Here is a 13,644-nt window from a genome sequence, read left to right as displayed (position 1 = left end):
AACCGTCTCTTCCACATCGAGTTGCCGGGAAAATACAAACAGTTATCACATTTTTGTATTCGAAAAAAGCCAATGTTAAATAATATTAATAGACAAGACTTTATTTACAAAATGTATGATATACATAATCGATCGATAAACGTGCAGTTAAAGTTTCTATAATCGATACATAATATATAAACTAAAAGCTTTTCTTTATATCACAAAAATTTGTTTTAATAATTGACAAATATTTTGCTTAACTCCTCACAAGCATTTAGCATCTTGTATATCTATGTTTTGTATTAACAAACAAAACAGAGAAAAATGAAAAGATACAAATCTAATTCCCGAGCTTACGTACGTTCCATAAATGTAATATGAATTCATTTATTAGTAGACTGTATTCATCGCTTTTTTGTGAAAGCATTAAGGTCTTAATTTGTGGAATACGCACAAAGAGAAAACAGTATATTTTGTACAATTAGCTGCGAGATCTATTCGAATTTAGACTTGAACTTTTTCTTTAAAAAAATTAGTAAGATGCACATCGAATGCCGCATGACCAACAAAGTTTATTCAAAATAACGAAAACAATTTGTTTTTAAACTCTTTTAAATAAATCAAATAAATTAACCATTTCTTGTGTTGATATAATGCATAAAAAACATGATGCAAATTAAATTTTTATACATAATAATATCGAAATCATCTACAACAAATTTATTTTATAATATATGATTTTGATACGCATGGTGTGTTTATATTTTTAAGTTGATACATTTCGATAAACATTATACACATTTATCGAATTGTAGCTAATATTTATAGAAATCCTTCTATGTTAAACTGAACACGCACACGCATTAGTATATATTATCAGCATATAATTTTAGAATAGATAATCCGTTAGTCACGCGACAAGCAACATGCATCGGCAGCCGGTTTGTTCACCTTGCACTAAACTCTCGCGATCAGTGGTGCTTCCTTAAAAAAAAATTACAGATAGACAAAATGAAATCATTAGGCGGAGCAATACACTATCAATCGCAGATCTGACAGAAGATGAACAAGTCGGCTTTAAATTGTTGACAATTATCGATTCAGGAGACCGAATCTCAAATTTCATAGATCTCGCAGAAATCACTGCTGTGCACATTTATTCTTGTTTTCTCATATCTTAAGATATTTTTCTATGAAACTTATTTCTTACTACCATCATGTGTATATTTTTGAACAATAATCAGTCATTATTTCATTAAAATTTTTGACAAAACAATTTACGTATATAAGCCAATATTTCGTACATAAAATAATTATTCTCAATGCAAATCAATGTTCAATATTTGAAAAAATTATTTGATATTTGAAACTTGTTTAATGTAAATCCTCTTTTCTATTAAAATTTTGTCAACTTTCTGTATTTAAAAAATAATGACCAATATTATGCTACATTCGTTTCTCATACGATGCTTCAAGATGCCGACGTATTGTTTTTCTTCCTATGTTCGCAACCTACAGTTTTTCGTTTTACTTGTAGATTGCATAGCTTCTTTTGCGGAGGACAATAGTGTACGCCAGTGGGACAGGGATATTTCTTCTTCAACAGACACGGTTGTGTCGAGGGTCGCTCATTTATCGCTTTCGTTTCGTAGCACGGACACGAGCCAGGATGTACTTTGGGTGGTGGTGGACAGGGACAAAGTACGATAGGTACGTTCGGTGGTTTCGGCAATGGAGCTGGAGCACAAATTTCCTTCTTTTTGACATTAGTCAGTTTAGTCTTTATATCGGATTTATCATCTTTCTGGAAGTGTTCCACAGGTGGACACAGTTTAGGCTTCGCAAACTTCGGCGGGGTGCATGTTACCTTTGCGTACTCCATCTTCGGTGGTGGAAGAGTTCGAGGCAGTTTGCACTTGCCTATTGGCAGACAAGTCTTCCTACACTTAGAATCCACGATCTTTTTCTTTATCTTCGGTTTTTGTCTCGTCCTCGTGTTTTGCTGTGATTTATCGCACTTGACCTTTTCTTGGTGACGAACATCGCTCTTTTCCTTGCAAGATTTGCCACACTCATCAGCTTTCTTTATCTCGGTCGGTTTGCAGATTTTATCCATTTTCTTGCAAGCAGAAGGCTTACTAGAATCTGATTTAGCAAGTGGAAACAAAGAACTGTGAAATCCTCGCCAGTGAAGAAAGCCACGCCTATGCAGGAAAATCGGATAACAGAGATTACGATGAGAGGACGTCTTATACGTTTTATTTCTTTGTAATTTTGGAAGCTTCTTGGATATTTCTTGAATGTTTTTGGAAACATTTTGTGAGCACTGTGAAAGTGAATGTGAGCACGTTGAACGAGACATAGAACATGATAAAAAATATTGTTTGCAAAGTTCTGGAGATAGGAATTTCCATTTTAACAGATATTCGAGGCACGTTAAATATTTAGAAGACGGTGCTAATGACTTCGAGTATTTCAGACATTCTAGAAATTGTGAATCCTTCTCACGACAGATCTTTAAGAATGGCGGCTTCTTTACGAATTTCAAATATAAAGCGGAAGAACGTAGCAAACTGACTGATTTATAATGACAAGGTAGCGATGACAAAGTATTATGATAAAGTAGAAAATATTTCTCAATGAATCCATAGAATTTTAAGAATGGTAGACAAGAAGGTGGAACTGTCGAATAGCAGACTGACATTGTCGATACTGATTCATTCAAAGTCGGCAGTTTACATTTCGTTATAAATGAACGTTTCAAAAAATGTTTTCTTGATTGTTCGTGAATCCGATCAAATGATTTATGCGATAAAAGGCTGTTTCTAGGCTTGAAGGAACTAAAATCTCTTGTGCAAATCAATCCTGAGTTGAACATATTCATCGAACAGACTTTATAGTTCCATCGATTAAATCCTAATTCTCCTATTCCAAAGATAGGCCTTGGTAGACTTCTTAGGAAGGTTTCCGTTTGTACGAACTTTAGCTTCTGTATAGCCTGTGGGATTCAGAAAAAGAGATGAAGATAAAGAAATATATATTTATATTTTTCTAGAAATAACAACTCTTCGTTTGCGTCAACGATATTTATGATAGCCGCTGATGCCTCCACGTACCTTCTGTCTCTTACTGACGCAATTCAGCATTTCTCTTTCTTGCACGGTTTCTTGGGTGGGCATTGAACGCAGAATGGCTTTTTTTTGGGTTTTGGCTTGGAGGGATAACCCGGTGGTTCGGCGGGCTGACAGGGGCCCTTGGGTGGATCGCATGGATTCTTTTTTGGTTCACCAGGCGAATTCTCGCCACAGTCTGGCTCACCTAGCCGCAATGCTCTGCCACTAACTGCCTGCTGGTTTTTATGTATTAATTCGTGAAGGATTTTGCTGCGTTTCCTCAATAATCTCGCGGTAATCCCGACCAGCGCTCTTGGCCCACCTCCCTCCTTTAGAGAGTTTAACAAGACAAAAGAAAGCTTGTATTCTTTTATAGGTAAAGAATGAAAATATAATGATTTAATGAATATAGTTCATGAATATAAAAGAGAGGCTATAATCTAGCTTAATGTTTATATGCTTACACAAAGATCCTTTGATTCATACAAAAAATAGGATCAATTCATTGATTTGTTGTTTCTATTTTCATTGATTCATTGTCCTTATTTTCATTGATAATTTTTTGTTCTTTTCTTCCGTCTGTCGTAGCCTCGATTTTCGGTGCTTCATGTTTGGATCGGAAAACTCGACGCTTGAACTCTGCTACTTTCTCGATCAGAGTTCGCAATTTTTCGACAGCGTCCTTGTTGGAAACTTTTTCTGACATCAGCATTATTTGATCAGGCTCTGTTAATTCTTCAATACTTGAAAAATGTACGCGTGTGATAAACCTCGTTAATGGACCTCCATTGACATATTTGTTATTTTCAAACAACAGCATCGTCGGCTCAAAACTGTCGTACTCATCGTCGACAATTGGTGGTTCTTTACTAGGTTTCTTTAGTTTTTTACCTAGTTGATAGTCATCTATACCGATCTCGTCTTCGTATTCTTCACCTTGAGGGAAATAGTCATCGTTGGCATCGTACGATAACTTTGATTCCTCAAACTCATCACACTGATCGCTACAATAGCAAAGATGAGTGACAAAATGATTATGTAGAAAAGAAAAATCGGAACAATCCTTGTGATTGACTGTTGAATTGAGATCTTGTTGGAAATCTTTGACAAAATTGATTCCCGTAAACTGTTGATATGAATTGATGATCGATAGAAAATCTCTGTTGGTTTGGATCCGATTGGACTCGATCGGTTTTCCACTTCCCGTTATTTTTACCGCAGATGTCATCGATGAACTTGAACTCTCTCTTCTCTGCAGAGAGATGACGACCAAAGCGATCAGAAATAGAATTTATAATAGTTCATTATGTGAATAAGATATCCTTTTTCACGTATACGTATTGTAAGATTTTGAATAGTTTAAAGTAGACAATTCAACGAGAAAAGAGGCAGAAGGGAGGTGGAGCCACAGCGATCACAAAACATTCTTGCGAGTTTTTCAACGTATGTTTGGATAATTTTTTTAATTTAATTGCGTGTAATTTTATTTAAAAAATATACAAATAAAATATACTCAAATACGAAAGATATCGTTATAGTTTCATAATTTATTTATCAAATAAAAAATAATTAAATTCCCCTTTATAATAATAAAATATAATAATAAATATTCCAAAAACTTACTTCTGCTATTATTTCGGATTTTGAAATCTTGACAGTCAAATTTTCTGGTTGTGGCTGAAATAAAAAATTATATCATATAGTTGTTTAGTTAGAATGTTTTTGTGATCTCTATACTTAAAAGAATATAACTAAAAAAATTTACAATACTGTATATATATAAAATAATATTTATTATTACTCACAGATTTATATGTAACAGAACGTATCATATGCTTATATAAGTACTTCACAGATATGAGATATTATAAAAACAATGTTTTTTTTCTTTAAAATAATTTACATTAATATAAACTAGATTTTGTTCCGAAATAATTCATTTTAAAGTTAGATTTTGTAATTAATATTTACGGAAATATTTTTTAACTCTACTATAATTTCTATATATAAAAAGAGACATTGAAAGTTTTTTTTTCAGGAAACGTTTTATACGTAAACAATGCATAAGTGAGATATTTTCAAGAGCTTTTTCCTTTTGTGTCATCAGAACATTCTGGAAGCTTTTTAACAGGTGGACACGGTTTCTTCTCACATGGATCAACTTTTTTAATCTCTAAACAATCAGGCTTTTTTATTTTTTCTTTCCTTTTTATTTCTTTTTTCTTCTCAGGCTCTTCTTTCTTCTTGATGTCTTTTTTCTTCTTGACATCTTTTTTCTTCTCTGACCTACATGGACTTGCGTCATGCAGTTCATAACAAGTTTGTACTTGCTTCATGGAATATGGTCTACTGCAAGGATCTTCTTCTGTTCTAGAAGTATCATCCTTTTTCTTTTTACATGGGTCTTCTTGGACCTCCACCTTTCGTTCGCGAGGTTGTTCACGGCAAGGATCTTTTTCTGTTCTAGAAATATCATCCTTTTTCGGTTTACACGGATCTTCTTGGATCTCCGCCTTTCGTTCGCAAGGTTTACGGCAATCGCGGGAATATTTTTTATCGCAAGAACTCTTTCTCCTTTTGCAGGAAACTACATTTTGTCTCTTGCCTGCCCATTTTATTCTCCCGGCGCAATCAGTCCTCTTTTCTCTCTTCTGATATTTCTTTTCCATCTCCCTCTTTTCGCATGACTTCTCTCTTTTCTTACAAATATCATTCTTCTCTCTATTCTTCTTAAGAGTTCTTTTCCGCTGCATACAAAATTCCTGTATCTTCCTCCGAATGCCGGCCCTCGGTTTATCAGCTTCGTAATCCTTTGATGCAAAGAGAATCGCATTATTGGAAATTATGTCGGAAAACGGAATCACTTGGTTCACCACAAAAATATTTTCCGAACAATACGAGTCCGATGCGGTTGTCGAATGGAATCGGATTTTGGCCTGCAGGTCTGGGAGTATGGATTTGATTTTGGAGCATATTCGTCGAATCCAATTTTCCTGTTCAACGACATTTAACGTATCGTCCGTCATTGTTTCGCTGTCGCGATTGAATGAAACTACTTCGCGATTCTTTTCACGTTTGTAATTTATGAAATTTAATGAAGACAAAGGAAATTTAATACGACCGTAGAACTCATGTAATAACCTCAATTTGTTATTCAATAGCACTGCTGGGATCGACCAATCGGTCGATTTCTCTGCTCCTTTGCAACGTGCCTCTATATTTGGAAGTATACTAACATTCCTAAATTTCATCATCAATCTTCTTGCTGGCTTTTCGCCATGATTCAACAAAAACGTTGGCAACAATTGATGATTATTTTCTTTCGCAACGAGTGCACTATAGGATAAATGTTCGATTTTTCTCGTTTTCTTAATCGATCGATCTTTCTTCGCGATTTTCGTTTCTGGAATGAAGTTCAGATCGTACTCCTGAAACGATGGATACGTCAAGTCGGAGAACCACTTGCGAATCGGGACGGTGGCGTAATCTCTTTGCCAGGTTTTCATGTTACTGGAACTCGTCTCACCCAGGACTCTGGCATAAAGACGCATCCTGCTGCATGCATTACCCGCCTGAGGACAGACGGAGACACGATTTCAAGATCGGTTCTCTTGTAGACCTTTTCTTTGTTAAAGATTTACATTTGGCCGCTGGTCTTCAGCATCGATTAATTTTATTCATAGATTAGCTAACTTTATATCCCAGTTTATATCATTATTTTTTATAAAATCTGAAAGCGTCATTTCATATAACATATCTTCAGTGCATGCGTCTTCAGGCTTCTGTTACCAAATTTTTTGGAACTTTACAATTATTTTAATATTCGTACTACGCATCATGGTTGTTTGTTTTATTTAAGCGATGATTTGAACAATTTTAAATGCCCAAGAAAATCTTGCTCAATAAAGCATCACACAAAGATGACGAATATGTATGAAATTATAATTTCTTCAATAGTGCACTATATCGTCCAAAAATAGCGAAAATTGATACTGACTGTACGTCACATACTTAAACGCGAATATGCGAATTTTACGGTTCTTATTGTCCTTTGCCAGTAAAGTGACAATACAATTTAAGATTTGTGTTACGATAATTATTAATAGATGCATTCTTTAAAATTGAGATATTATAATATCGAATACGGAAATCAATGAAATTGTTTTATGAAATTTAATCTTTTTAATTTTATGAAATTTATTTTCATTTTAATTTTTTACTTGTGCACAATAAAAAATACTTTTACTTTATGTAATAATATCTCATAAAATATTTCATGAAAAAAAAATTTTATAAATTTGTATAGAATATGCAGCATATTGAGCATACATGCGATTATGTGTACAATATATTAAAAATTATTTTTACCTTTGTTTATCACAACTAGAATTAAGTAATGTGTATATACGGATAGCTCTTAAGTATAGTTCTACATTAACTATATTCTTTAAGGTGAATAATTCTATCAAATAATTTTTTGTATATGTCGTAAATTTAAAATATAAATGTTACAGACTTTTTTTCTCTTATATTTATTTTTCTCTTACCTTTGACATTAATTCCTCAATAGGTATCAATGGACTGTTAAGTGCTGGAACTTCTTCAGCTATTGGTAAATGGTAAAGAGCTGCCACAAGTTTCTCTGTCTGATTCTACATAAAAACCGACTACTTTATCATACAATTTTTTTTATATTTCATGTACTGTATTTAATCTTTCACATTTAAACATACAACAGTTTTACTTAATATATTTGAACTTTATTATTTATTAAATAAAAGATAATATTAATTCCAAATAATAAAAATATTAACGATACTAAATAAAGATAATTCTAAAATAGGGAGACAAATTCATATTAGTTCTACATTAAAAATTAGAAAAAATACTTTGGTAATTTTATAAAAATCTATTTTATTGCTTAATATTAGCAAAACGAAATGTTTACACATAATCAATGAAAAACATTAATATATTAAACATAATTAATAAATTTGAATACGCCCTAATAAATACAAATGGATGTGTAAATAATAAATAAGTTTATTCTTTACCCTTCCATTATTTCCTTGATGATTATTATTGTCTGTTTGTCTCGTGCTGTTAACTACTGCATTTGAACGATTGCTTTCCTCCAAATAGGATTTCTTTTTCATTGTTGGTATTTCTGATAGCTATTTAATTGTTATTTAATTTTTTTACAGACGTTTAAAATATTTTTCTTTAATAAAAATTGTTAATTATAATGAAAATTTGTTTAATTTACATATTATATTGAAGTTTTTTAAATAAAATGTGAACAGTGAATCACTTACAATAGGTTTGAATGGCTGTTCATCATAGAAATTGTAAATCGGCAAAGGTCTGTTGACAGCTGCCACATCGTATAACGCAAGGGCATTCAGTTTCACGTTATTTCTTAATAACTGAGATAGGGTTTGACTGATTTCTCTAGCGTCGCCAATTAGAGCAATCTAAATTGGTATTTTTAATTACACCGACGTATTAATAAAAAGTATAAAGAAATAGACAATGTAATCTATGATAATGAAGCGGGTAGAAATGTATAAAATAAAAATCTCTCGCTGTCAAAACTTAGTCGCAAATACCTTGAAATTCTTTTCACCAATATGGATTCGGCGTGATCCAACGGATTTTATAACTGATTTTGCGGCTCGGGAAAACATGGTTAAGTATACTAAAATAATTTAAAAAATTTTAACGACTTCATCGGACGCCCGACATATTCAAAATGATTTGGCAATGAGCACACGGCGTTTGTTACAAATAAACATCGATTCTTTCAATTTCAACTGTTCGAATATGTAAGGCAAAAATTAAAGTATCATACGATTTTACATTCGACGCTTTATTATGCGAATATATTGTATATAAATAAATATTATTAGAAAATACTTACACTAAGTAAATTAATAAAGTAATATTAATCAAGATGTAAAAATTTCTCTTCTAGGATCAAAATTTTTATCTCAAAAAATACTTTAAGATATTAATTTAAATACTTGAAAATACTTTTTTTTATGAATATTACTTTAAATTAATTAACAATTAAATCTTTATTATACTAATCTTTACTATAAAAAAATTAAAGCAGGTATTAGATGTAAATTTACATTTAATTGAATTTATATAAAATTGAATTAAATAAATGAATTTTAAACATAATTCAAAGACAATAATTTCAATATACACATTTTTGTACGTAATGTGTAATTAATATGAATTCATATTTTACACTGCTGTAGCCATCTAGTGTTGCAGCAAGAAAACAGAAACTCGATATATCTACTAGCGATAATCTATATAGGAATGTTAAATATGATCGTTCCTGTTACCGATTGCTATTCTACTAGTTCGCTGAAATACCGACAACTACACAGGGTAGCTCGGTCACTTACCCTTAAACGATATCGCAATAAGATTGAGTTGTTTCATCTCCTTAATAACTACAGTCTAAAATGCAATTTACCATTTTATCATTCTCAGTTTTAGAAAATACAAAATTATTAAAAAATATTAAAACATTCTTTAAATATACATATATGCATATTGTTTCAAATTAATAAAGACATCCATATATATTTTGATTCAAAACAATGGAAGAGGAAATAGGAACAGATATAGAAAATAAAATTATTTTAAATATATTAATTAAGATTAATTAAAATTTCTTCTTTCCGTTTTATAAAATATTATATGTATTGTATAAAAAAATACATAAATTAAGTAATTAAAATTAAAGGAAACTATTCATTTATTTATTTTTATATTTACATCCTAAGAGGGAAAAAATACATAAATTAAGTAATTAAAATTAAAGGAAACTATTCCCTCTTGGGATGTAAATATAAAAATAAATAAATGAATAGTTTCCTTTAATTTTAATTACTTAATTTATGTATTTTTTTATACAATACATATAATATTTCATAAAACGGAAAGAAGAAATTTTAGAGAAAAATATAAATAAATAGCCTTATTTAATTTTAAAATTATTTAATTTACTTACATTTTATGCGACATTCCATAAAACAGGTAGACAGTTAGAATGTTTAACAGTTAAGACATATCTAATTTCATTCCGATACGCACATACATTTTATTAGTAACTGTATCTATTAGTAATTAAATAATGTATTAAATGTACGAAACTATATTCAATCCTGTATCATATACTTGTTAAGTTAAAAGGCATGATAGTGTATATCGCGCTATCATGTATTTATTTCTTGGTTAGTAACCTTCGTCTGCGAACGTGATATTGTAGGCAGGATATTTTTTCTTCAATAACTCAACCGACACTTGATGATCCGCTTTGCCAAAAGCCTATAAACCAAATTAGTCGAAAATGATTAACTGTTTATCACATCTTCCAAAAATAAATGTATAATAATGTCGTGTCATTCATGACCTTTACGTGATAAAGTTTAGGTCATTTTATCATGCTAAATTAACATATTCGCCAGCATAATGAATTAGTTGGTAGCAATTGTTACGAGAATAGACTTCGCGTTATTCAATTTTAATGAAGTGTATACTTGATATCGCTATAGCTGTCATGTTGATTGCAGCAATACGCGAAAGGAAAAGGAAATTAAAAAAAATAAAGAAGGTGGAAATTAAGCTTCCGGGGATAGAGTCTTTTAGATAAAATTGTGATGATAAATTAAAATGCTGTATTTTAAAGAAAGTTAAATACGAGTGCTAGTAAAAAAAAGACTTTCAAATCAGTAAAAAGTTCTGAGGTTGAAAGAAAAACATTATAAATGCACCCAATAACGCAAATGAATAATTTAATGGATTTCTTTGTATTATATTACTTATTTTTATAATAATGTACTAATATTGAATCGCAATTTAGTAATAATCGGCGAGTTCAAGCTGGGGAAAGCTGCTTGCCAAGTGATTGAATGTGATTGGTTGAATAAGTAACAATCAATCATATTCATTTGCTCGGCAAGCAGGCTAGTCGCTTTGTCAATTTAAATACGCCTAATAATAATATAATATTGAATTCATCCTCTATCTATATCTACGGTCATGTGGAATTTCGCATCTTCCGTCAACGACCTAGATCTTTGAGCTTCAATGCAGATTTTGTTTTACAGATGTAATTTGTATTCTATCAAAATTCATAATGAAAATATTGACGATGCTTTCAAAGTTCAACTAGCCAGCGAAGAGTTAATATTAATTTGAAACGTCGCGTGTTTCTAATTGATCTTGCATAGCAAGAATCAGAGAGAGAGAGAGAGAGAAAGAGAGAATTACATAAAATATTTTATAATTTTTAATCTTACAGAAGAGAGAGAGAGAGAGAGAGAGAGAGAGAGAATCTCACATTTATTATAAATATTAATAAAATAACTTGATACTTTTTAATTTTTTCATACATAATACCGTTACTCTTCGCGTAAATTTTATGGTATTAAGTCATGTTCTCATGGGATCAGAAATAATCTTCAAGAAGACAGAAGTAGATAAAATACGCCCCCGTTGCTTGTAGCTGTAACTAGCGATACGAAAACAGAGCATCACAAGGATGATGTTAAAATTATTCTCCCCCGGGCGTTGTTAGATTTAAAGAGGGTCCCCCTCTTTAAATCTACTAATATCCTTTCGCTTCTGTCCGGGGACTCTTTAGTTTTTTAATATATACACTCGAATTTTTTTCTTAAATCTTGCGTTTTAAAAAATATTTTCTGGTCAATCTTAATTTCTCGTAAAGCTCTTGTAATATAAATTATTCATCTTCCAGGATGGATTGCAAAATTGAATTTAAATTCTCGAATAAATAATTCGAAATGCTTCCGCCGCTTTAAGACATATTGGCTTGTTTATTCCTTATAATATCTATATAGCACTAAGATATTTTCTCTGAAACAGGATGAAATGAATATGCAGCATGTTGAGGCATTCATATCATATTTTACGAAACGCGCAACATCGCTATATCTATCGTACTTCTCATATAACTTAAATTTATTTACTAAAGATAACGGTAGTCTGATAGCGTCCTTACTTTTGTCCTTACAAATTGCAACTTGTAGCCAAATTGAAGTTATACAGCTCTTTATGTAATAAACTCAACGCGGTATGATTAAAATCTACATTGAGAAAGGTTGCTAGTAGTAATCCTGACGTCAAGACGTCGAGAATTTTGTCAAAAGATAGCAGGGTTAAAGCAATGCATTTTAATTAAAATAAACTGTCTATCCTTTTATCGAATAAATAAAGCAAATATTCAGGCCAATACAAGATGCTTATGCGTTATGGTAATTGTCGACATAATAATATGGTATTATAAAATTATTCCTATATTAAAATTGGTGTGTCACGCTTTTTTGAAGCCTCTTTTCAAAGGGACGTTGGAGTACTCCGAATTCGACGTGGCTTCGTATCCGGGGGTTTTTGGGATCGCTCATTCCGAAATCCTGATAAAAATTTCGAATTTCAAAATGGCTGAACCAATATGACGGATGGAAATGTTACCGAAATCCTAAATGTTTTCCGATTTCGGTGAAAATTGGTATCGTGAGGATTTTGGAAGTAAGAATAGGTAAATTAGGAGAAAGTCTTTGGACGGTAAGAGGGGTAAGAGAGAGGTGCCCCCTGAGTCCGCTGTAATTCAATGTAATGACGGCGGATCTGGAGGAGAAGATGGGAAAGGTAAAATGGGGGGGAGGTGAATTTGGGAGGTAGGAAGGTATATAGGTTGGCATATACGCGCATGACATAGTATTACTAGCGGAGCAGGAGGGAAGCATGAGGAGCATGATACAGAGATTAGAGGGCTATGTGGATAGGAAGGGATTAAAATTGAATAAGGAAAAAACAAAAATAGTGAGATTTAGGAAGGGAGGGGGAAGGAGTAATAAGGTGGATTGGAGATGGAAAAGAAAGGGGATAGAGGAGGTAGGAAAATTTAAATATATAGGTTATACGTTGCAGAAGAATGGCGGGAAGGAAGGGGATGTGAAGAAAAGGGTGGGGAAGGCGGCGGCATTGTAGGGACAAGTGTGGAGGGAAGACGAGATTTGGAAGGGACTGGAAAAAGAGAATTTGATTATTTAATTGATTTGGGCGATAATGAGTTATGGAGTGGAAATATGGGGATGAAAGGAGAGGGAGAGAGTGGAGAGGATACAGGAGAGATATATAAAGTGGGTTTTAGGGAAGGACGCCAGAGTACATGGTAAGGAAGGAAATACAAAGGGTAAAATTAAGAGGTAGAGCGGGAAAAAGGGCTTGGGCACTAAGTAAATATAACTTTTCGCTCCAAGAGGAAAGTTGCCTTAAGGGTTGCAGCGCAAAAATCCAAAATGCTTGGAAATAGTAGCGCATAAATCAGAGAATTGTTTTGCATAGTCAGTGTATTTAATTTTACAATTTTAAACGACTTAGGTTTGAATATGACTGTTCGCTCCAAGAGGGAAGTGCCTTAAGGGTTGCAGCGCAAAAATAAAAAATGCCTCGAAATAGTAGCACATAAATAGCGCATAAATCCTGTGTATTTAATTTTCCAAAT

The 13,644-nt window shown here is 32.2% G+C and overlaps 1 protein-coding gene across 1 annotated transcript in view; it reads right to left on the bottom strand.

Moving 5' to 3' along the window:
• Nucleotides 1–2,900: 2,900 nt before the first annotated feature.
• The window catches only part of LOC108759584 (uncharacterized), a 98,416-nt gene continuing 87,672 nt past the window's right edge, over nucleotides 2,901–13,644 (bottom strand). The window contains exons 4-15 of the mRNA XM_018505083.1: nucleotides 10,358–10,442; nucleotides 10,209–10,225; nucleotides 9,515–9,569; nucleotides 8,705–8,793; nucleotides 8,411–8,569; nucleotides 8,150–8,269; nucleotides 7,643–7,747; nucleotides 5,218–6,667; nucleotides 4,719–4,774; nucleotides 3,652–4,347; nucleotides 3,099–3,424; nucleotides 2,901–2,980 (exon numbers count right to left, since the gene is read on the bottom strand). Coding sequence (XP_018360585.1) covers nucleotides 3,122–3,424; nucleotides 3,652–4,347; nucleotides 4,719–4,774; nucleotides 5,218–6,667; nucleotides 7,643–7,747; nucleotides 8,150–8,269; nucleotides 8,411–8,569; nucleotides 8,705–8,793; nucleotides 9,515–9,569; nucleotides 10,209–10,225; nucleotides 10,358–10,442 — 3,135 coding nt within the window. The 3' untranslated portion in view covers nucleotides 2,901–2,980; nucleotides 3,099–3,121. The remainder of the gene's footprint in view (nucleotides 2,981–3,098; nucleotides 3,425–3,651; nucleotides 4,348–4,718; nucleotides 4,775–5,217; nucleotides 6,668–7,642; nucleotides 7,748–8,149; nucleotides 8,270–8,410; nucleotides 8,570–8,704; nucleotides 8,794–9,514; nucleotides 9,570–10,208; nucleotides 10,226–10,357; nucleotides 10,443–13,644) is intronic.

Source organism: Trachymyrmex cornetzi, unplaced genomic scaffold, assembly GCF_001594075.2.
Source record: "Trachymyrmex cornetzi isolate Tcor2-1 unplaced genomic scaffold, Tcor1.1 scaffold195, whole genome shotgun sequence".
NCBI classification, from domain to species: domain Eukaryota; kingdom Metazoa; phylum Arthropoda; class Insecta; order Hymenoptera; family Formicidae; genus Trachymyrmex; species Trachymyrmex cornetzi.
The sequence above is the reverse complement of the archived record's forward strand: the minus strand, read 5'-3'. Positions and strand labels throughout refer to the sequence as shown.